Below are 25181 nucleotides of genomic sequence, written 5' to 3' on the forward strand. Positions count from 1 at the left end.
GACTACTTCTTACAACACAGATTTGAACTTTAGAAAAACAATGTGCATAATAATAAATAGAAAAACAATGTGCATAATAATAAATACAAGAAGAATAAAAGTAAATACCATTAACCAAAGTCTATACTCACTCAATACAAATTGTACTTATTGCTTTTAGCAAAATAAACATAAATTAAAACGCAAGGTAAAATGATAAACTTTTTTATTTTTATTTCTATGGAAACATTGCAAACCATTTAATGAGTCTATAGTAAACTCTCTCTTTAAAAGTTTTCCAAGTCATATTGAATAAGGTAAATTGAATGCATAATAAAACTAGCGAACATAGACATACTAGAGCTGCGATTGATTTCGTACATTTTCACTACATCAATTTTTAAAGGGTTATGCGTCACTTGAAGTTGAAAGCTCTCGAACTAAGGGAAGAAATTATGTAAGTTTAAGAAGTAAACATTTTGTGAATATAGCTTACGGACTGCTCCAGACGAACATCCAAGCCAGGGGCAAACAATGTTCTCTCCTCCAAAAGAAGCAACAACTTCTTATGCTCGTCCAGGACGAATAACATGACTACCAAATTGAGCATGACATCAAAGTAGTAAAAGAAGCACCAAGCACTGGTCAGGATCACACCTCTGAAGGTCATCTGCATGGCCTCGTATCCATTTCTGAGGACACTATAGGTGAGGTAGGCAGTGGCCACCATGGACATGTAATAACCTGATTGGACCATCATCCCCTGAAGGCCGAATACCTCCTCCAACTGGTTCATAATCGACTGCAGTTGGCTCTGGATCTTGGCTATATCCTCCAGCTGATCCGCCAGGAAACAACACCTGGTCATGAAAACTCCTTGTCCCGGAGGGTTTCTACTCAGCTCCTTACTCTCCTCGATCACCTGTCGCAGCTCAACGTTTAGTATTTGATAGTGCGACCGGATGAAGAGCACTATTAGATAATGCTGCGAAGTGGCCAAATTCAGAATGGCCGACATCCAGTACTGCAGGCTTATGCCCAGATAATACTGGGGATCCACGCGACCCAAGGCATCCAAGGTGATTATCACCTGCAGAAAGTCGGTCACAACTCCGGTGAAGAACTTGACGAGAACCCCCAAACGGGATATCTTCTTCAGCTGCGGACAGTTTAAAAACAACTGAATCACGTTTCTTGCCAAGTCCATCATCTGACAACGCTGGCGCCATCTGTTGAGCACCGTGACCAGCCCTAAAAAATAATATAAAAATTAAATAACAATATACCAGAGTTATTAAAGCAACCTGCAACAATTTTTATTCCGGTCATTATAATGACAACATATTCGTGCAGCTTGTTTGCTTTTCCAAAGAACAAATTCATCATATTTGTAATTCCGATCCAGTGATAACTATATAGAATGAACATGGTGGAGTTGATCGCGATGGCGTAGAAAGTAGTCCACTTGGCAGCAAAGACCCGACCTGTCCGCCAATCGAACTCAAAGTTGCTAACACCAATCAAGTGACCATAAAAGTAGACCACCCGCAAAACCCAACTGGCCAAGTCGACCATTTCGTAAAACTAAATTGTTCCTCGCAGCTGTTTGCCCGGTAATCCTCATTACATTTTGGTATCGACCTCCATCAAAGATTTTCTGAATTTATCGGATAAGAGCAGAGGCCTCCTGGGTAATATTTAATTAAATTGTTTACTCTTGGTGTGTTTCAGTGATGGCATTAACCAGGGCATTGGTCTGCTCAAGATAAAAAGCTTATTACCGTATACAGTGCGGTTCGAACCAATATTGATTTTCCGGTTAAAAATAATACTGTCATTATGAGGAAACAATTAATTACCTAAATGCAATAAAATATATACAGGTTTTTAATGATATTACATTTTTTAATTCCCTTAAATACATAATTATTTCTAAAAGTTGTCTCATTTTAAATTAGAACAATTAAAAGCGTTCTTAGATTTGGCCATAATAGAGCTGCGAGTAACATCACATAATTGCATTACATTTAATTTTAAAGGATTCCGTATTAACTGTAGTTTAAGGGGATCCCCCATTCTCGATTTCAAATTTTTACGATTTTCAATGGGCTGGTAAATGAACATTTATTATTTTTTTGGCTTGTAACTATGCATCCATTTAGTTGAAGTCTTAAAAAATAAGAACAAAATGTAAGATATTTTTTTTTTGTTTTTTTTTGTCATTGAACAACAGCCCTTCTTTTCGGCGGCGCATGGGATTTCAGCTCACTGGGAGATCTGAAACCAAAAATTCCAACGGAATTAGGAAGAGTACATATATAGCTATAGCATGAACTAGGATTTTTAAAATCGCACAAAAATTAACAAAATGGCGGTCCTTTGAACCTTTTTTTTTGAAAATCGCCTTCTTTTTAGCCACAAATCAAGTTAAAAAGTAAAGAAGATCTTCACCGATTTGATTTAACCTAGTTCATGCTATAGCTATATATGTATAGAATAACGTAATAAAATTTGGAACCGATTGGATTAAAAGTTTTTGGGTAACTTCATGCGCCACTCGTAAAAATTATTTTTCGAGAAAAACGCGTTCATAGTTTTGAGAAGCTATTGCCGTTAAAGTGTGGAGCCTGCTGGCTATTAAGTAAAGGTACAAACATCAAAATGTAGATCGTGCATTCTTAAGCTGTTAATAGCCGGAATAAATGAAATACTAAATACCAACACAACTTTATATTTATACAAAAAAAAGTTGTACCAGTTTACTATTCCTAAGATAACGACAAATATTTCCCGAGCTACAAAAGGAAATTCGTACCATGTAACCAGATATACATACCAAATGTAACATATTTTTTTTTTGTTTTTTTTTGTCATTGAACAACAGCCCTTCTTTTCGGCAGCGCATGGGATTTCAGCTCACTGGGAGATCTGAAACCAAAAATTATGGTGTACCAAAAATAAACAAGATTTAATATTGATAGGGAAACATTTAATACGGTTTTAAAAACCGGTTTTATGTGCTTTTTCATATGTAAATGTTGTGCGTGCAGAAGCGTAAGTATCGAAATATAATTTATTAGCAGTTTTCAATGTCATACTGGATAAGCACTATTGAATGCGTAATAATAGATCCCAACATTGCAGCGCTGTAGATCCGAGTAATCGGAAATAATTTCATGATGGTAATTTCAACAGGGCTTCGAACTATTTGCAGCTGGAGGCTCTCAAGCTACGATAAATTTAAAAAGTTAAAAAATATGTATAATATAGCATATTTTATCATACAGATTGTTCAAGACGGACATCCAAAACAGATCCAAACAATGTACGTTCCTCCATTTGACGCCAAATCTCCTTATCATCATCTAATACATTCAGCATAATGGAAAGATTGATGAAGACATCCATATAGTAAGCGAATGAGGTTGTGAAACCCACTATAAAATCTTTAGTTGAACTATTTATATTATTATAGATCAGGTAAAAGAAGTACACCGACCATAGGTAGTTATCGCAAGCGATCATTCCCCACTGGATCCCGAATACCTCTCCCAGCTGGCTTATTATTGACTGCAGTTCACTTCGGAGCTTGGCTATGTTATCCACCTGATCTGCTAAATCACAACATCTGGTCATTATAAACGCCCTCCGATGGGGAAGCCGACTTAGGCTCCTGCTCTCTTCAAGCACCTTTCGTAGATCCGTGTTTAGAACATGATATTGGGCGCGAACAAAAAGCATTAGCAATGAATTCTGGAACAGTGCCAGATTCAGAATGCATGCAGCCCATAACTGCAAGGCCAATATAAAGACTTGAGCGTAGCTTACTCGCTTCAATCCATTCACAACCAGGACAATTTCCAAAAGAACAGTTGCACAACCTGTGAAGATTTTCCAGTAAATACTCCAGCGAAAAAATCTCATTATCTTCGGACTGGCCGAAATTAGTCGGATTATGATTCTGGTGACCTGCATTATCTGGGTGCGTCGGTACCATCTATTGAGTACTGTAACAGCCCCTGAAAATTGCAAAAAGGTAATTAGTATACATATATATTATATTTTGAACTAGCATTTTTTTCTACCTGCCGTGATCCTCAGACACATGAAAACAAAAACAACAGTTGAGTACAGTTTGTTAACGTTTTTAAAAATGACATTTAAATTGATCGAACAATAAACGAGGCCAGTAAAAATTGCGAAGTTGGTCGTTATGAAGTACAACGTACTTCTCCAGGACGTGAAGACGCGTCCTGTCCGCCAATCGAACTCGAAATTGCTCAAGCCTATTAAATGGCAATAAAAGTAGACTGCCCTCACCCAATCGACCATTTTGTAAAACTAAAACAGTCGTCGATGCGACAACCCTGCGAATGGGATACTATTTTATAATGCGTTGACTGACATTGAAATATGGCCCTCATTCCGAACGAAGATTGTTCCGATCAGATTGGAGACCAACAAGCTATTATTTCATAGTTTTTTGTGTAGGAGGTATAATTGAAAACAAGAAAGGAAGCAAACTTCGACAAGCCGAAGTTTATATACCATTGCAGTTATTACAGAACGACTACATTTCGATTTATATGCCTACATTACTAAAAATAATGACGGACTAGTTTGCGTAGAAACGGACGGACAAACATGGCTAGATCGACTCTCCTGTTGATGCTGATCAAGAATATATATACTTTATAGGGTCGCAAAATGTCTCTTTCACTGCGTTGCAAACTTTTGACTGAAATTATAATAATACCCGCTGCAAGGGTATAAAAACCCGGAACTTAAAAAGCTTACATACTGGCCAAGTAAGTCAGCGAAATCAAAACTAATCTAAGAACAAAGTTATGATAAAAGTATTCGAAAAGGTTTTTTTGTTCTTACTGAGGCAAAATAAGACGCACAATATAAGAATACCTGTTTTGTGCAGCAGACGACCAAAGCTATCGATTACAGGTTGATTTGGAAAAACTATTTTAATTCATCGCACTAACAACGTACTTTTTGTCGGAAATTAGGCAAAAGTTTAAATTTCTTAGCTGCGACCGCTAATTAATTTTAAATTTAAAAACGAATTCAACGCTCTTTAATCTTTCCTCGACTTAAAACAATATGCAAAAGGCGTATTATCTCCTTGTAATCATCAAGGAAATAAAGCTTAAGGTATTTATTCATACTTTTCATATACGAGCCGGAATCAGATGATATGTAGTATCCGCAAATTCCTTATGATAATACCTTCCAACTGATCCGAACAATTCCAAGACTTTACTTGAGCACGAGTCGGAACACCATGTTTATAAGCTAATAATAACTATGAGATAATAGTGTAATATGAAGAGGTTCGCAATGGACACAGCCCACAACTGAAAGCAAATGACACCTATTAGCGCTGAATAATTCATTTTAAACTAAAATTATTTTAAGCAACATCACATCATCCTTATAGCGGGCAAAAGTGGACAACATACTTGAGAAAATTTTTTGTTTTGCCAAAAGATCAATCAATAATCGAAGGAAGTAAAAATTTTTAAAATAACATTGTTTAAATAAATGGTTAAAATTGTTGTACCAGTTTACTATTCCTAAGGTAATCCCCTAACTTTTCCCAAGCTGGAAAAATATGTGCGTACGATGTAACTAGATATACCATGTTAGCAGTCAGTTAGTGACCAACATATAAAGACAATATTTTAGTTTCTAGTAATAGTGAATTTATTTAATACGGTTTTGAAAATTGGGTTTTAATGTGCCTTTTCATATGTATTGTTTTTGAGTGCAAAAGTGTAAGTGACGAAATATTAATATTAGTAATTTTCAATGTCATATTGGATAAGCACTATTGAATGCGTAATAATAGATCCCAACATTGCAGTTCTGTAGATCCGATTAACTGGAAATAATTTCATGACGGTAATTTCAACAGGGCTTCGAACTATTTGGAGCTGGAGGCTCTCAAGCTAAAAAAAAATTTAAAAAGTTAAAATATGTGAATAATTAAGCTGATTTTATCATACAGATTGTTCAAGACGGACATCCAAAACAGATCCAAACAATGTACGTTCCGCCGCTTGGCGCCAAATCTCCTTATCATCATCTAATACATTCAGCATAATGGAAAGATTGACGAAGACATCCACATAGTAAAAGATGCACGAAATTAAGCCCAGTATAAAAGCTCTAGTTAAACTATTCGTTTTAACTTGATCATATTTGAAGAAGGTATAGATCAGGTAGAAGAAGTACACCGACCATAGGTAGTTATCGCAAAAGCCCAATACCCACTGGATCCCGAATACCTCTCCCAGCTGGCTTATTATTGACTGCAGTTCACTTCGGAGCTTGGCTATGTTATCCACCTGATCTGCTAAATCACAACATCTGGTCATTATAAACCCCCTCCGATGGGGAAGCCGACTTAGGCTCCTACTCTCTTCGATCACCTTTCTTAGCTCCGTGTTTACAATATGATATTGGGCGCGAACGAAAAGCATTAGCAATGAATTCTGGGACAGGGCCAGATTCAGAATGCATGCAGCCCAAAACTGCAAGGCCAATAAAAAGACTTGAGCGTAGCCTAAGCGATTCAACTCATCCACAAGCTGGACAATTTGGAAAAGTGCAGTTGCAAAACCAGTGAGGATTTTCAGGTAAATACGCCTGCGAAAAAATCTCATTATGTTCGGACTGGCAAGATTTAATCGGATTAAGGTTCTGGTAATCCGCATTATCTGGGTGCGTCGGTACCATCTACTGAGAACCGTAAAAGCCCCTGAAGAAGGCAGAAAGTTAATATATATTTTTTGTAACTAGCATTTTATTTCTACCTGCCATTATCCTCAGACACATAAACGATAAAACAGTGGCTGAGTACAGTTTGTTAGCGTTTTTAAAATTCACATATAAATTGGTCCAACAATAAACAAGGCCAGAAAAAATTGCGAAGTTGGTCGTTATGAAGTACAAAGTACCTCTCCAAGACGTGAAGACGCGTCCTGTCCGCCAATCAAACTCGAAATTGCTCAAGCCTATTAAATGGCAATAAAAATAGACTGCCCTCACCCAATCGACCATTTTGTAAAACTAAAACAGTCGTCGATGCGACAACCCTGCGAATGGGATACTATTTTATAATGCGTTGACTGACATTGAAATATGGTGCTCATTCCGAACCGAGACTTTTGTGATCAGATTGCAGACCGCAAGCTATTATTATACCCTTGCAGAGGGTATTATAATTTTGGTCAAAAGTGTGCAACGCAGTGAAGGAGACATCTCCGACCCTATAAAGTATATATATTCTTGATCAGGATCACCTCCTAAATTGATATAGACATGTCCGTCTGTCCGTCTGTCCGTCTGTCTGTTTCTACGCGAACTAGTCTTTCAGTTTTAAAGATATCGAATTCAAACTTTGCACACACCCTTCTTTCCTTTGCACGCAGTATATAAGTCGGAACAGCCGGGATCGGCCGACTATATCCTATAGCTGCCATATAACTGATTGATCGGAAATGCCATAACTTTGGTGTTTATTAAGTTAGGAAGTTGGGATTTTTTATGAGTATTAAGAATGCATCATACGAATAATTTTGGAGAATATAATTTGCAGAATATTCTACAAGGGTATTTCAACTTCGGTTCCGCTCGAAGTTAGCTTTCCTTTCTTGTTTTTTATTATACCCGTTACTCGTAGAGTAAAAGGGTATATTGTATTCGTGCAGTATGTAAAGTAAAGTATGTAACAGGAAGCGTTTCCGACCCTATAAAGTATATATATTCTTGTTCAGGATCACTAGCCGAGTCGATCTAGCCATGTCCGTCTGTCCGTCATACCCGTTACTCGTGTTGTGCAAACATTTAGACTTTGATATACACAATACTATTCAAGAATGTATGTGTTTAGCCAATATAAGTATGTATGTACATATGTTTAATATTTCTAGTCAATTTATTGCACTCAAAAACATAAATATAAACACAGCTGCTGGTGCAGGACAAAAGCTGCCTGCGCTAAAGCAGCGCTGGTGCTGATGCTCGTGCTGTAAAGCTGCCAGCTCTAAGAGTTAGCCGAATTCAAATTGATAATTTGAACTTTTTTAGCTGAGTAACGGGTATCTAATAGTCGAGGCACTCGACTATAGCGCTCTCTCTTGTTTTTTTTTTGTGTCGGAGGTATACTTAATAGCTGGACCTTTAAAGCTGAATTTTTCTAAAATTATTTGTATTTCTTTAGAAAAGCTTATATACTGGTCAAGTAATTCAGCAAACTAATCATTAAATAAAGTAAAGAAAAAAGTATTTAAAAAGGTATTTTTTGTTCTAGATAAGCCGAAATACGACTGTGTGCATTTAATGACCAATCGATTTTCTCATTTTTCATAAGATGGAGCCATCATGATTATTGAAAAAATAACTTTTTTTAACGTTGCAAGCCAATCTATTTAAAGGAATTGATTAATTTAACCAATAATGTATGTACGAAAACAAAAATTTTATTGGACATAAAAAATTGTAAATGACTGCCAATGGATTAGGAGTGTGCATATACTTTTCTTAATCGGCGGGACTCTTAACTATGGATAAAATCAGGCTTGCGATGCTTTGGTAAAGTTTGTATGTAACCAGATATACCATATAAACTGCCAGTAAGAGACCACAAATTAAAAACAATATTTTAATTTCTAGTAATTGTAATTGTGAATTAATTTAATACAGTTTTAAAAATTGGAATGGCACATCTTTATATGTATTGTTTTTGAGTGCAAAAGTGTAAGTGAAGAAATATAAATATTAGTAATTTTCAATGTCATATTGGATAAGCACTATTGAATGCGTAATAATAGATCCCAACATTGCAGCGCACTCGATTCGAGAAACTGAAAATAAATTCATGACGTTGATTTCAACAGGGTTTCGAGCCATTTGAAGCTGGAGACTCTCGAACTACGAGAAAAATTTAAAAGGTTAAAAAAATGTGTGTAATTTAGGTGATCTCAACATACAGATTGTTCAAGACGGACATCCAAAACAGATCCAAACAATGTACGTTCCTCCATTTGACGCAAAATCTCCTTATCATCATCTAATACATTCAGCATACTGGAAATATTAACAAAGACATCCATATAGTAAACGAAGGAGGAAGTGAATACCAAGACAGAAGCTTTAGTTGACATTTTCATATTCACTTGACCATATTTGAGGAAAATGTAGATCAGGTACAATAAGTACACCGACGCAAGGTAGTTAATGCCGTAGACCATCAACCTCTGGATCCCGAATATCTCTCCCATCTGGATCACTATCCACTGCAGTTGACTTCGGAGCTTGGCTATGTTATCCATCTGATCTGCTAGATCACAACATCTGGTCATTATAAACGCCCTTCGATAGGGAAGCCGACTTAAGCTCCTGCACTCTTCGATCACCTTTTTTAGCTCCGTGCTTAAATTATGATATTGCGCCCGAACAAAGAGCAGTACCAAATAACTCTGGAATATGGCAAGATTTATAATGGCTGAAGTCCAACACTGCAAGATGAATGATAAGACTTGATCGTAGTTGAAGCCATCGAAGTCTTCCACGAACAGGGCGATTTTCAAAAACACATATGCAAAACCCAAGAAGATTTTGAAAAAAATACTCCATCTGAAAAATCTATTCATCTCCGGACTGTCCAGAATTAGTCGGATTATGGTTCTGGTGATGTTCATTATCTGGGTGCGTCGGTGCCATCTATTAAGTACAATTAAAACCCCTGAAAAATGCAAAAAGTTGAGTTAAATATTTTCTAACAAGCATTTTTTCCTACCTGCCATGATCCTCACACTTATCAAAGCTAAACCAACATTTGAGTGCAGTTTGTTAACGCTTTCAAAGATCACATTGAAATTGGTCCAACAATAAACGAGGCCAGTAAAAAGGGCGAAGTTGGTCGTTATGAAGTACAAAGTACTTCTCCAGGATGTGAAGACGCGTCCTGTCCGCCAATCGAACTCGAAGTTGCTCAAGCCGATCAAATGGCAATAAAAGTAGACTGCCCTCACCCAGTCGACCATTTCGTGAAACTAAAACAGTCGTCGGAACCCCAACGAATGGGATACAATTTTTTTAAACTGCGGTGACTGACATTGAAATATAGTGCTCATTCCGAACGGAATATTTTTTCTGATCAGATTGGAGACCGACAAGCTATTATTTAATAGATTTTTTTGTGTCGTAGGTATAATTGAAAGCAACAATGTACATTTTTTTAATGTACATTTTTAGAAGTTCAAAGGTGATGCACAAATGCGAAGCTATAGGAAATTTGGCATTTTTAAATATAGATATTTAAAGTTGTACGAATGACTGCCTATGGATATTTCAAGTTGTACGAATGACTGCCTATGGATATTTCATAGCTTCAAGAGTTTTGGAGTGTGCAAATACAGAACTCTAGGACATCCGCACTGATGATTAACACTCATTATGTGATTCTTAATCGGCTGGATTTTAAACTGTCGATCGAGTAGAATTTGCTATGGTAATGAAGATTTATTACTTCTCAAATACCTGATATAATCTAAGAAAGGCATTCAATAACTAATTTAAAAATATGCTAAAATTTAATAATAAATCTTCCGAAAAACCGTGACTGTATTAAAATAATTACTTTATTTTATTTATTTAATAAACAATTACTATTTTAAAAGGTAATAGTAATAATATTTCTGTAGAAAAGCATTAAAAGGTTGAATCAACTTAAAAGTTTTCCAAGTCATATTGAATAAGGAATATTGAATTCGTTATTAGAGATCCAAACATGACCGAAGTAGAACTGCGAGTAATGGTGAATGTTTTGAATATTTTTATTTTGAACGGGTCCCGTATCATCTGCAGTTGCATACTGTCAAACTATAATACAAAAATACTAAGATCAATAATAAATTGGTAATCGTGTTAAGAGAATCTTACAGTTTCTTCTAGACGGACATCCAATCGAGAGGCAAATATTGTTCGCTGATCCAGTAGACGAATCATCTCCTTGTGATCATCAATTAAATTGAGTGTCATGAACAGATTGAGGATTGCGTCGAGGTAGAAAAAGAAGCTCCAAGTGAAGGACAGGATCATCATTACCAAAGTCATCTCCAGATTTTCGTAGCCATTTTTAAGGATACTGTAGGTGAGGTAGGCGGTAGCTATCGATAATATATAGTATCCGCCGAACACCATTAGACCTTGTAATGCGAATACCTCATGCAACTGAGTCACAGTTGACTGCAGTTGAGTTTGGAGCTTAGCTATAATTTCCAACCGATCCGACAGAGAACAACACCTGGTCATGAAAGCACCCTTTCGCTGTGGATGGTTACTTAACTCTTTGCACTCTTCAATCACCTGACGCAGCTCCCTGTTTAGCAGATGATAGTATGCCCGAACGAAAAGTATTACTAGATAATGCTGCGAAGTGGCTAGATTTATAACGGCCGACATCCAAAACTGCACAACCATCGGTAGAATTTGATTGGCTTCCGAATGACCCATTGCATTCCAGGTGATTGCCATTTGGAGGAAGTCGGTGGTGCAGGCAAGGATGAACTTGATAAGAATATCCCAGCGGGACATCCTTATCACCTGTGGTTTTTGCAGAAATATACGAATCACCATCTTGGTCAAGCGCATCATCTGGGTCCTTTGACGCCATCTGACGAGTATGGCGGAAAACCCTGAAAAATGTACAATTAATTAATAATGTATATTCTTATGAAATTATTACGTTATTCAATTCAAATTCAGTTTTGTATACTGACTTTCAAATTATATTAAGAACAAATACTAGGATATTAAGTAAGCATTATTAGCAAATAATCAAACCTGCTGCTATCCTCATTCCTAGTACAATAATGAGAACATATTGGACCAGCTTGTTTGACCTGCCGATAATCATATTGAGATCCAATTTCTTGGTACTTTGTAAAATCAGAAGCATAAAAATAATGGCATTGATCGCAATGGCATAGAATGTGCTTCTTTTTGCTGTGAAAACGCGTCCAGTCCGCCAGTCGAATTCAAAGTTGCTAAGTCCAATTAGGTGTCCATAATAGTAGACTGCCTTTAATAACAAACCGGCCCAGTCGAACATTTTTGCAAACTAAATGGGTGCTCGATTTTGCTGTGCCTTTGCAATGGCTTCCACAAACCTAATGTCCTGATCCCAGACACAGATTCGAAGTGTCCCTCATTTAAGGTGAATGACCTTAAAAAAAGGGTTCAGAACATCGCTGTGTTACATTATGCATTGCCTTCTAATAAAGTTTGTTTCATTTGTTCTGAAGCCAAAAACATTGTTAAATATATTCTAAATTTTGAAATGGATTTTATACAACATTTAATTAATGATAGTTTAAAGAATTGTTGAATACAAAAAAATTATGATTTTTACTGTCAAAATATTAGCGTTCTGGATAAAAGCATTGTTATAAAAAAAGGATGCGTCATTGAGCTTTCCCTTTTTGTCGTCATAAATCAAATGGTAGCCGCAATTAAACGTCACACACTGAATCATCGAATTCGTAGGGTGAAAAGGGACGGTTTTAGTGTGGGGCATGACCACACTTCGTATTGCATTTCCGTTAGTTATTCATGGTCAATAGACGTGGCCCACACGGGCAGAAAAACAACCAACTCCCCGAAAAGGCTGTTGTTTTTGCGCGGGTTATTGCATTAACCAATGTGTTTATGCTGCAATTTCACGCGGTTTGCCCACAATTCGGTCGGTTGCAAGGGGTTCAGTGGGCTCACAACGCTTTGGAATAATTTATGCAATCATTCCAACCTCCCATTATTGCGCATTATCTATTCGATTGTAATTTAGTTGATCAATTTAATTTCATTTAACAGCAAAGCTGCTATATAAAACACTCAAAAAAAAATCTTAAAACTTATGGAAGGCATATTAATTTGAAATACATACCAAACCAATTTTAAATTTTATTTGTATAAGTTATAAGCTTTTTTTAGTATAAACTCTCACTGCCAATTTAAATAAAACTATAATTATTGTCACCTATTACAAATAAATGATTTTAAATTATTAAAAGCTTTAGTTTTCCCTCAAAATGTTTAACGAAAGCATAATAACAAAAGGCTATTTATGAAAAAACTTTTTTAATACATATCTGCACAATAATTTACTGTGTTCAAAATATTAAGTTAAGATTTTTTTCAAAATGCTGATACTGAGGACTCGATCAGAGTAACACGAAATTATCGCTGCCACGTAAGCATGTGCGTGGCACTTTTATCAAATTTACGCTTATTGCATTTTAATTAATTATAAACAGGTAATTATGGTAAACAGACTGGGCCACAGCCGTCCCATAAAACGGGGCTTACAAACATTACCAATTTACGAGCCTTGGCAGTACGGCTAAAGTGCCGCTCTGGGACGGGTAATTCGTATATAAAATTAATTTAAAACACGCCACAAGCCCTTTCGCCATCCCCTTGTAATGCCATTTCCATGGATCTCCTCTGTTTTACTGCAGTTTTTAGTGGCTGTAGTCGTTCAATGCCTAAATGCTTCCGCCATAAATTTTTGCATAATGCGCCCAAGTGTTAATAATGAGCGTGCAACTATGTGTTTTTAGGGGAAGAAGTAATTGGGGTAAAGGTAATCACTTGTGGAACAGGGTCCTGAATATTGTACTGTCCAACTTATAAAACAAAAATGTTTGGTATTTTCCTTACTAGAAAAGTAAAGCATAATATTCAATATATTAATAATTTCGTCGTTTTAAGTTGTCTTTTGATTATAACGTTTAAACCGTAACTAATTTAAAAACAGTAAAATATTTCTGATGGGCGCACATTTCCATATTCGCCATTGCTTGTTTTTGAGCACTTGTATCCTTTTAGGTGCGCCATCGATATTTGTGTCTTTCTATCATCCGGTTTCATCGAAGCCCTGGAATTGCCAGAGAATTCCGGACGCAGGCGGATCCTCCTTGCATAGTACCCAAACTTTTCATCTCCGTACTTTTCCAGACTCTCAGCATATATAGACGCGTACTGGGAGTAGTACTCCCTCTGGGCCACCGAAAACCAGGAGCTATACTGCTGCCAATTGTTACGAGTTTTCTGAATCTGAGTGGCCACCACTCGATGGTGCTTCAGCTGATCCACGAATATGATTTCGTCATATTCCTTCATGTTTTACAAAAGAAAAACTAAAAAAAAGTTCCAAGCCAAGAAGTTAAAATAGTAGCCAAAAATATAATGTATAAATACACTTTGCAGTTTTTTTTTGAAATTTTTTTAATCGTAGGTTTTTGCTCTTATTAAGGATGTGAAAACACAGTGTCAGGCGGAAGTATATGTTAAGGCCTGCTTTGATTTTCACTATTTATTTTGTTTATAAAGATAGTCAAAAATTGCAAACACTACAGACTTGGAATTAAAAAAGCTTCTAAGCAAACTGATTATTTAATAAATGAAATAAAGTGTAAGCAGCTTGCTAGATGCGCCCTTTTCTCCCCAAAGTCTTAAGAATAATTTATAATGGTGTCTGATGTTTTTGCTTTGCTTTGTCATTGATTTAATTTCAATTTATATCTGAGCTGCCAAAGGGCATGCAAAATCAAAGCAGAAAGGGGATGCCAGGCAACACAAATAAATAAAAGAGACCAACCGGAAACGGAAATGAGCTCCTCATTGAATAAAAAGACCTTCTCTTTGCTTGCTTTTCTGGACTTAATTTATTTCTCATTTTCATGTTCAGTTTTACAAACTAACTTGTTTTTTATTCTTTTTGTCAAACATTTGATTTTATAATACTTACAAATAAATGCTAAACTGAAATGTTAACATTGATGAAGGTTAATGAAGGAAGGTTTAGTTCTTTGACTTAGATAAAACCAACAAGGAAGTTTTTTTTGCAGCCACTTGTTGGTTTGGTTTCTGGTTTAGTTATGTTTTCATTTTTTATTTTTAAATTTACAACACGCACAAGATTTACTTAGATTTAAATGTAGGTTATGCTTGGAGAGTTGCCGAGGATTTTTCCTGCTTAGATCCTAAGTAAATTTGAGTTCAAACGTTGCTGGCTATGTACAAGAAACATTCATTTTGGCTAAGTTTGAAGGGTTTTTCCCCCTGCCAGTCGATCAATGCCAAGCTGAGATGGCCAAGATAAATTTGGGCAAGACCTGCAGCTGTTTGCTGGCCATTTGTAGCCATCGCCTTGCAGCCTTTGGCCCACAATCGAACGGCTTTGTATGCAAATGAGCCGTTGGATTGCATTTCTCACGCCCAGGTGAACCCGGTCGACATGCGATATATGAACCCCCCCTACCCTCAGTCCTCTCGTGAGTCATGTACTGCTTTTGGCCTTTTGTTTGCTCGTTGCTAACTTTGTTTGGACTTGAATGCATTCTAATGCGGTTTGTTGCGCATTTTCGCCTTTTGCATGTCTCCGACAATTTCCACATTTTTTCTTTGACCATAAACTGCCCGATACCCCCTTATAGGCGGTATCAGACCTCAGGGAACTCTGACTCAGTTTAAACCAAATTAGCATACACCAAAGGATTAGTATCATGCATATGACTAATCTCTCAAGGGGAGAATTTGTTACCACTTTGAAGGAATGACTCAGCTCGGAAAGTTGCTTAAATGTAACAACAATTTGGCAATTCTTATTTCAGAAAGATTTAAAAACTAGCCCTTAATAAACGGCTTAAAAATCTAATAGACCATTTTCAAAAAATACAAATATGGGAGCAATCAAATCATTTCGTGCAATTTAATTCTGGAACAGTTTGATTTTTTCGCCAAATAATATTTTGTAAGAACATTAAAGTGTAGAAGACGAAATACTTTGTTATAAATAGCTTTAATTATGGGAGATCATCAAGTCGTGGAAATAATTTAGGCCAGGTTTACACTGCACAATTATGAATTAAATATACTAAATTTTTCTTTTTTAATAAATTGCGTAGTGTACACCCGTCCTAAATCTTGTCTGCCATTAAAGGATCTAAAATACTTTGAAGAGGTGCATTGGCCGAACACTACCATATTCCGAGTTGGAAGTCTTGGATGCCTTATAGAAATTTATATGATCCATGGATATTTGTGAGTCCCGTGCCTGTCGATCTCTGTACGAATTGGTATTGACTCTATACTCCTCCCTCAGCCGATTTCTATTCGCATAGTACTCGAAGTGATCGTTGCCGTACGTCCTTAGACACTCCTTGTAAATCTGGGAATACCGCCCGTACAATTCCCTTTGAGCAGCCGGAAACCAGGAGCACCGCTCTTCCCAAGATCGACGGGTCTCCTCGATTTGGCTGCCGACAGATCGGTGGTGCAAAAGCTGATCCGTAAATATCACCTCCTCGTTTATCTTCATAATGTCGTCTTCTTTTTATTATTTTATTTTTTATTTTTTTTTTTGGTTTATTTATGTGTAACGCCTGTTAAAGACCTGACTGTTTCAGTTGTTGTGAAAGAATCTAAGTGACTAAAGAATCAGAGGGAACTACATTTTGTAATAAATTTTAAAAAGTATTCTAGAATTTCTTCAATTTGAATTTTTAGAAATATATTAATCGAGTCTTCATTAAAGAAGACAAGTAATCGAAAAACGAATTTGGATCATGAAAACCGATCTACTATTTGGTTGTCCCTGTTATATTTGGAAATAATAATTGTTGGACAATAATTGACTTGCTTCTGCAATCTTAAATAAATATGCAGCTTTATTTTTATTGGATTGTTTTGTTTACTATCAAGAATGAGTGATTGTAATTCGGGATATGACTCAAAATTTTTAGGACAAAAATATCTAAAAGCAATAGAAGAGTTGCATTGGCTTCACTCGGCCATATTCGTCATTTGAAGTAAGGGATGCCTTATAGCCCTTTAAGTGAGCCATACATCTCTCCGACTTTCGAGTCTCCCGATTTTTATATGATTTGGTATTGACTCTGTGTTCTTCCCTCAGGCGATTTCTTTTCAAATAATACTCGTAGTGATCGTTGCCGTACTTCTTCAGACACTCTTCGTAAATTTCGGAGCACCTCCCGTACAATTCCCTTTGGGCAGCAGGAAACCAGGAGCACCGCTCCTCCCACGATCGCCGTGTCTCCTGGATCTTGCTGCCCACAGATCGGTGGTACAAGAGCTCGTTCGTGAATATCACCTGGTCGTATCCCTTCATTACTTCAGTAAGTGTTAATTAACTTTTTTTTATGTTTTTTGAGTTATTTGAATAACGTGTTAACGGCGTGTGTAATACCTATTTCTGTTTCAAAAGTGATTAAATAGACTAAGGGTAGTGTCCCTTACAAAAAAACTTTTTCTAATTTTTAATAGATTAAAATGTTTTCTGATTTAAGCCCACAGAAGGTTAATTATAAACTGCAAAATTATTGGCTGACTTATTCAATTATAACAGGACTAAAATAGGCATAAAACATGCAATATATAAAGCTTTTAGAATACTTTTGAAACAAACAAATAATCGAAGGACTTTGAGGAACCCATCATATTATTAAGTATTGAAATGTCGTTTTAAAAGATTTATGTGGCTTATTCTTAAAAAACTGAGAACTCGCAGCTTGGCACTGATTGAACTGATTACATTCAGATACATACACACACTTAGATCGATATTTTGCCAAATTTTAAAGTTTTTAACTTGTGCAATCCTTGGCTTCTTCTCAGGCTATCTACAGGCTTTTGATCGAGTATCCATACATATACTATTTCTCTTTGAGGAATTTTTGGAATGCATTGCCCAATCTTAGCTTAGCTTACAATCTGCATGGTATTTTGTAAATATTATTTTTAATTTTATTTATCTTTAGTTTAATGCTTTAAAGTTTATGCTTTTTGCTTTACAATTTTCTTACACTTGCTTAGATTCTTAAGCTAATGAAAAGTTTGGTTGGGATAAGATTTAGAGTTGATTTGGTATGTAGATCAAAGTGCAAATATGTTTTTTTTACAATCGAAATGTTTGGTTGCTTTTGATATGCCCGAAGAGGGTGATAAAATGGAAAGGATAGGCAAAATCAGATTTAATTGGTTGAATCCAAATAATATCCTACATGGTTTTACTTCCTTTCGCTTTCAAAATGAAGAAAATATCACAAAAGATCAACGAATGTTTTGCCTAAATAACGATATCTTAATACTAGAGACAATTGCCTAATGTTACAAATAAATATTTACAGTTGCTTAGCCTCTTCTTAAATGCTCGCGTTTAGTAGTTACCATTTTGATATTTTTTGTATAATATCTGTCTCTTAATTAGGGTCTTTTTACCCATTTTCATGCACACATACATCGATTGAATTTCGAATTTAACCAAAGGTTATGATATAAATAATTCCTTTGGTTTTTGTCTTAAAGTTTTTGGCATAGGATATGTCTGCTTTGTCGAACGGCTTTGCTAGTTTATGGGCTGAAGTTTTTAAAGTCCTTATTCTTGGAATAGTTAACTGTCTCTCGGCCAGGTCCAATCTTGAAACAGCAGCAGCAGGAAAAGCGGCGGCAGTAATGCAATGAGGAAAGAGGGCAGTTTTGAAGTGGCAGCAGCTGGAAAAATAAACGTAATTAGTTTGGGCTCTTTAGAAATAAATAAAGTATTAAATTAGCAGATATACCAATCGTGCTGGACTTGGCGGCCACCGTCTCCCGAGATTCTAAGGCGGGAGCCCGCTGCTGGCGATCGCTTTCCACACTCTCCTCGTTGCTCTGCAGATATAGTGAACTGATCTTGGCCACGCACTGCAGGAGTATAAAACCAAATTAAGTTGAAATTGTACCAATTAATTATATTTATCCCAGCCCACCTTCAACTTCATGTCGCCGTGCTTGAAGTGGTAGGCCCTCACCCGGAACTCCAGTCCCAGGCGGGCCATCTCCAGTCCATCCCGATTCACCACCACCTTGTCGAACTGCCGCAGGTGGGCCTTCTGCACCGGTTCCCCGTTAATTAGCCAGCTCAGGTGACAGACGGGCTTGGACGGCGACGAGGTGCAGTTTACCCGGACGGTGTCTCCAATTTGGTAGCGTGGCTGGCCACCACTTATCTTCGGTCCGTGATTGGGAGTCACTGAAAGGAATCAATTTATCAATTTAATAATTAGTTTTAGGAAATAAACTAAGTATTTCAAGGACCTTACAATTTTGGAATTATCATTAATTCTGTAAGCAATAAGATTATTTCCACTCCTTATTTGGCTAATTTGCAAGCCTTTAATTTATAATAACCCTCAATTTTAGTTTCATTTAAAACCACTTTCTCTTTCCATATTTTCTGAAACATTTTTCCATATTTGTGTATTTTCTTATATTAGTCCGTTTTATTATTTACCGAAACAAAATCTTATTTTTCTTTTCCGACATTTATGACTGTTTTGGGTCAGCTAAGTTTTGCTGCACTTCAATTTAGTTTCCCCGAACTCCTCCCATCCAGCCTTACCTTGATCCTGCGACCATCCCCTCATTTGTAGTCTCGTCCGAGCTTAGTTATTTAATTTTAATGAGCCGGGGAAATTGAATATTTCCTAGACGAGAACTAGCTGCCCATTTTGTGCCACGTTCTCTACTTTTCCATCCACCACGATTTCCCACCCTCCTGGCTGTTTTATTATTTTATATGCAGCATCGCTTATTTGCCCCACTGCCCCATAAGTAAAATAAGGAAAGTGCGGAGGGGAAGGCAGTTGCCCCATGAAGGCTGGAAAAGCATTTCCAAGATTTATGTGGAGATTTTTGCCAGGCTGTGGGTGAATGTGAGAATGGGACAGAAGGTGGAACCCAGAACACAGGGAATCGAGAGAAAGAACTTTCGTTTTGGGCATACGAAATGCTTATTCAAAGTTTATTTGGCCATGTGGGTATGAGTCTGTCCTACAGTGTTATTCTGTGTGGGTGTTTTTCTTTTAGCACATGTAATCGTAATTGTGGGTGTGGGCTTATGGGAATGAGTAGGTTTTTAGAGGGGAGCTTCACTGGAGTGCCTCTGGCCATCACCCATTACCAAAGCCTTAAGGCATCTTTTCAAGCAAAACAAAATAATATACAAATTTAAGAAGAGAAAAGATCATATTAACAATAAAAAAGTAATTTGAAAAATTTTTTAAGGTAATTGTAACAAATGCTTGCATTCATTCATAATCTTACAATTTTCCAAAAAATTTGTTGTAATATTTTAATAAACTGCAATAGCTAAATAGTGCATTTCAACACACCTTAACGTAATCAATTATAAAATAAAAAAGATGTATTTTACTTAAGCAATTATAAAATAAAAATGATTTCTTTTTGAAAATATAGAAGTTTGTTCTTCTTAAAGTACTACATAAACCATCTCTATTGTCTTCAAATGCTCACTCCTTCTTTTTTGTATGCTCCTCCGCAAAACATGCACAGAAATAAAAACCAAGTCAAGTGGGAACAGGACCAGAATCAGGACTCCTCCTCAGGCGCTGCCCAAGTCCCCTATATCTCCCACCCGCCAACATCCTCAACTAAGTCGAGTGTTTTCTGTATGCATTAAAAATATTCGTTCATGCCAAAACCGAGAAAAATCGAGAAGGGAAATCTTCTTCCTCATAACATTGCGGCTGCTGTATACGTGTATGTGCCATAAAATAAAATTAATTTTTAATGGTTTTCAAAAAATTAATTTTCCTTAGAAGTCGCCGGGTGTTTTTGTTGTGGCTTTTGGTCAGTTTGAATGTGGATTCAGTGAAATCCAGTCCTTGCACTCAGAAAACCATTTTGTTAAAGAATATCACGAATGGGTAGATTGTGTGAAATATGCTTAAATAGTCTTGATTATAAAATATTCTAAGTGATTCTCACATTAAAAGGATATGATTTATTTATCAATTATTCATGTGACATATAATATTATACAATTTTTTTACTAATAAATTAGCTTTAAATACAAAACTAAACCAAATTCTTTTTTGAAGGTATGATTTTAAATCATTTTTACCCCCAAGGAAAATATTAATTTTTATAAATAATTTTTTCCTGAGTGTAAGCGTTCTGGGCAGGTTGCCGTTTTCCGGGATTGCATTTCCCTCTCCCGTTTGCTTATTTGTAATTTATAAAGTGAAGTTTACTTTGCTTTGGTTCTCCCCTCTCCCATATAAACTTAATTTGCTCCATGCAACTGACTTTCTGGGTGGAAAGGAGTAAAAGTTGGTAGAGAGGGTCGCACAAAAGCCAACCATGGAGCAATCTAAAAATCCAACTTGGAGAAATGCATTTTTGATAAACGCATTTTGAGAGATTGAAAATAGCATTCCCTGTTTTCACTTTGCTATTTTTAATTTCATTTGTTCCCTCCGACCTGCTGCAGTTGTCAAATATAGATATTATGGAATAAAACGATATAAAAACCATGATCATAAATCAGATTAGGCAAGTAAATAGTTAAGCTTCTGATAAATGCATTGTTTGTTTATGCAGTTTTAAGAAGTATTCAAAAATTAAAAGCTTGTTTGTGATTTTTTAATGAATAACTTATCATTGTACAATTCAAAATAAAATAACATAACATATAACATTAAGAACCTTCCGTTATTAAATTGTTGATTTTTTCTAGAATCTTTTTCCAGAAAAATTCAAACAAGTAAATCTTGGCCAAAAGTAGATAGCAACTTTAATTGATAGATGACCTAATAAATTCAACTTTATCTTATTACCCCGAAATAAGTTTCCAGCTAAGACCCAAAGTTTTTGGCTTCACCTGCGTGGATTAGGGTTATATTCGGATAATTGTTTATATACGTTATGTGAACATTTTTTAAGTCAACGCCATATTGTCGCACTTAAATTTTATTTTGCGGCATAAATCTAGTGAGACAAAACCGTGGAAGGAAAGGGGGCTCGAGGAGAAAAAAAAAGGGACACGTATGTCTGTATGAGTTGGCAATTTATTTTGGCCAGACTTAGCACGCAACGATAAAGGACACACAAAAGGAGGAGGGCTTGAATCGAGCCAGATGAGGAGAAAAATGTGAAGATAGGGAGGAAAACCCGCAGGTTACAGGACCTGCAATAAGCCGAAAACTAAAAGCTAAAAGGGAAATGGCCGAATGTCGAATAGCCACATGCTTCAAGTATATTTTCGGCATTTTCCTATGACTAAGCAGTTTCTGTTGTCGAGAAGAGTGGGTGATGGCGTAAAATGAAGGGAGGACACCTTTTGTGCAATAGCCAGAAAATAAAGAAACAAGTAAAAAACGTCTGTAGCACTTCCCAGCAGCAACAACGAGTACCTAGAATAGTAACAGCAAAAATAGACGCAAACAACAACATAAGAGGATACCAGACTAAGAATCTCAAACTTATAATACCCTGGATATATTTATACAATAAAAAATTAAAATATCTTTCTAAGAACCATTGATTCATTTCTTCAGATTCAAATCTTAAATAAGTAAATTTTATTTTTTTTCGCTTATTTGTTGAAAACATTTTGAGAAAAATAAACAGACGTTTTATTTAATATTAAAAGTAAGAGAATAAGAGAACTATACCGTGTGAAATTAATTTAAGTGATAAATAAATACTGTTAAGCCTTTTCGACTTATTAAATAAAGAACAAAACAACTGCATTGAAATAAATAATTTACCCCAAAAATAGGGAATGCATATTCAGAGCAACTACAGTGAGCACTAAAAGTGGGCGTCTATCTAGGTTTTTTCGAGTCTTTCCTGCTCAGTTGGTGGTCTTCTTTTAATACACTGCGGTATATTTTTTGTTACCAACCAACCTTCCATTTGAAACGCCTCCCCTCATCGCTCGAAGCGCACTTTGCAGCTTCTTCTGAGCAGGTGATAAGCCAGGTCAGGTGGTTGGGATTTTGGCAATGAGAGTGACGAGGGGTGGTATTTGGGAGCCCCCCTAGGCATTCAGCTGTTCTATTTGCAAAGGAACTATAGCTTTGGGGTGTGTGTGTGTATGAGTGTGGATTATGCACATGTTGAGCTCTTCGCTTAAGTGTTTTTTCTGCCTTCTCCTGCAAATCCTAAAATTGTTCACCATTTCTTTGCCTTTATCTTTATCTTAAATATTTTAATACATTTTTTCAGACATGATTCACACTCCGTTATATGAAATTTATACAATTCAATTGCTGGTGACAGTAGTCTGGTATAAGGGAAAATGCTAATATACGTAATAAAATTATGCAAAATAACAATTTGAAAGCAAGAGATATTCTAGACGGCTTTTTTCTTGTATATATATTTTTTTGTTTTCTATTTTGGTATTTTTCTTAAAGTTATTTTTCTCGCATTCATAGTCAAACTTTAAGTAATAATATGAAATGTGAAAAATATAGAACTAAATGGAATAAACACATTAAATTGTTATAAATAGCGAGGGTATGATAAAGCGTAAAATCACGACAGTGGAGCACTCGAAAAGAACTCCAGTCGCCACTCGACTTCTTCGTTTCACTTCCCATTTCCCCTTCCGTTTCACTTCCCTTGTCCCAGGAACTTCATGCTCCGTTTCATTCCGCCCATTCTCATCCCCTTCGAGTCTCGTTACCCCGTGACATTCCCCGTTTGTTATCTTTAATTTTGCATATGGCAACGATTTTTAATGCACGATACGAGTCCTTTCCCCTTTGCCTTCGGATCCTTCAGTTCAGTTGCGGCATGTTTGAGTTAAGACAACATTACAGTTACCGTTATTTCCGCGGCTCTTCCGTATCCTCATCTGCATCGGACTCTCCACTGCCACAGTGTGTCTGTGTGTGTTATGGTTGCAGAGAAAGGAAAAAAGTTTGGCGGAATGAAGTAAAACTAGTGATCGAAGGAATGAAAATCATAAATCACTTAAAAAATTAACCTTTGTGTTCAAAGAAAATAAAACTATGAAAAATAAAGAATTACAAAATGAATATTATATTTTAAATACTAAAATTAAAGCTGTTTTTTCATCATATTAGAAAAAGCCTAAACTGAAAAGTACTTTTGTTTTCAATCGTGAACATTTAGTTTACTTACTATATGAATAAAAGTATTTTCTAGAAGTATTTTGAAAATATTTAATTTATATATACTTAGTAAAATTGATTTTACAAGTTTCAATATCTTATAGAAATTTTCTGCACTCTTTAAGATATCCATTTCTCTTAGTGTATTTGCCGCGTATCGTGCGTTGTTTTATAATTAATGAGCACGCAAGGCTCTCAACGCTTGGCACATGTCCTGCTCTCTGCCCGATTTTCTGGGTGTCTCTTCGGGTCCTCATCCTGTTCCTGAATTTATGGTTAAGTGCACTTTAAAGGACAAACACATATATAACTCAGTTTTCCCGCTGAGTTTCTGCGCTTCTCATCCTATCTCGTTGTTTTGCCCACTCTTCTCCTCGAACACACTCACACACAGAAGTATAATGTGATCGCTTATCGATTTTACAATATAAAAAAGCAATTGCCTGCATAAAGGACCACGAACAGGACCCCTTACTTACAAACGCAAGCAACCTCCCAGCGGCAGGCAAAGTTAAATGTGATTTTTATGAGCTATGAGCGGAGCTTAGGGCGGAGAAGGCACTCGGCCATAATATTTATTGTTGCTCCTTGGCCTGGTCACACTAATGAGCTGTAAATTATCCAAAAGGAGGCCAAAGACAAGGCCCTCATTAAAGCTTAAAGTACACCCCGCGGAAATACAGAAGGCACAGTTTGAAAAAGGAAATAGCCTAAAGCACTTTACAATCATCTTGATAAAGGAGACAATCAAAACGAGGACGGAAGCTAACTTCGGCAAGCCAAAGTTTTAATACCCTTGCAGACTTAGCCGCAATTGCTAAAATTGAAAAAGTAGCGAAAAGAATAACAAATGTGTAAAATAATAAGCCCGAAGTCTTCTTAATAAAAAACATCAAATTTTGACCGATTTCACCCTATTGTTCCTATGGGAGCTATAGGATATACACGTCCGATCAGCACGAGCTTTTACCTTGATGAAGGAATGCCTAAAAAAATACGATTTGAAAAAATTTATGGTAATAGCTTTTACACTGCGCGAAATATGCTGAAAAACATCAAATTTGGACCGATTTTACCCTATTGTTCCTATGGGAGCTATAGGATATAGACGTCCGATCGGCACGCGCTTTTACCCTGATCAAGGTATGCATAAAAAAATAAGATTTGGAAAGATTT

The 25181-nt window shown here is 36.3% G+C and overlaps 6 protein-coding genes across 9 annotated transcripts in view; all 6 read right to left on the reverse strand.

Moving 5' to 3' along the window:
• Positions 1-266: 266 nt before the first annotated feature.
• Positions 267-1554, reverse strand: LOC108047310 (putative gustatory receptor 36c). Its single transcript, XM_017127427.2, has 3 exons — positions 1284-1554; positions 476-1230; positions 267-419 (listed from the first exon to the last, which is right to left on the reverse strand). Exons 1-3 carry the CDS (start codon positions 1552-1554, stop codon positions 267-269), a joined length of 1179 nt encoding a protein of 392 aa, XP_016982916.2.
• A 9171-nt stretch (positions 1555-10725) lies between these two features.
• LOC108047311 (putative gustatory receptor 36a) lies at positions 10726-12109 on the reverse strand. Its single transcript, XM_017127428.2, has 3 exons — positions 11842-12109; positions 10939-11693; positions 10726-10878 (listed from the first exon to the last, which is right to left on the reverse strand). Exons 1-3 carry the CDS (start codon positions 12107-12109, stop codon positions 10726-10728), a joined length of 1176 nt encoding a protein of 391 aa, XP_016982917.2.
• A 1596-nt stretch (positions 12110-13705) lies between these two features.
• On the reverse strand, positions 13706-14306 carry LOC108047314. Its single transcript, XM_017127431.2, has one exon. It carries the CDS (start codon positions 14176-14178, stop codon positions 13804-13806), a length of 375 nt encoding a protein of 124 aa, XP_016982920.2. The 5' UTR covers positions 14179-14306; the 3' UTR covers positions 13706-13803.
• Positions 14307-14747: 441 nt separating this feature from the next.
• On the reverse strand, positions 14748-16601 carry LOC108047313. Its single transcript, XM_017127430.2, has one exon. It carries the CDS (start codon positions 16376-16378, stop codon positions 16004-16006), a length of 375 nt encoding a protein of 124 aa, XP_016982919.2. The 5' UTR covers positions 16379-16601; the 3' UTR covers positions 14748-16003.
• Positions 16602-16709: 108 nt separating this feature from the next.
• LOC108047315 lies at positions 16710-17533 on the reverse strand. The gene has a single exon (XM_017127432.2). The coding sequence runs from the start codon at positions 17186-17188 to the stop codon at positions 16814-16816; it is 375 nt and encodes a 124-aa protein (XP_016982921.2). The 5' UTR covers positions 17189-17533; the 3' UTR covers positions 16710-16813.
• Positions 17534-17694: 161 nt separating this feature from the next.
• Positions 17695-25181, reverse strand: part of LOC108047312 — a 37647-nt gene continuing 30160 nt past the window's right edge. For all 4 annotated transcript variants that reach the window (XM_044460119.1, XM_044460121.1, XM_044460120.1 and 1 more), the window contains 3 exons: positions 18828-19090; positions 18639-18762; positions 17695-18570 (listed from right to left, as the gene is read on the reverse strand). In XM_044460119.1, the coding sequence (XP_044316054.1) occupies positions 18470-18570; positions 18639-18762; positions 18828-19090 (488 nt within the window). In that variant the 3' untranslated portion in view covers positions 17695-18469. The remainder of the gene's footprint in view (positions 18571-18638; positions 18763-18827; positions 19091-25181) is intronic.

Source organism: Drosophila rhopaloa, unplaced genomic scaffold, assembly GCF_018152115.1.
Source record: "Drosophila rhopaloa isolate 14029-0021.01 unplaced genomic scaffold, ASM1815211v1 contig_2, whole genome shotgun sequence".
Taxonomy (NCBI): Eukaryota; Metazoa; Arthropoda; class Insecta; order Diptera; family Drosophilidae; genus Drosophila; species Drosophila rhopaloa.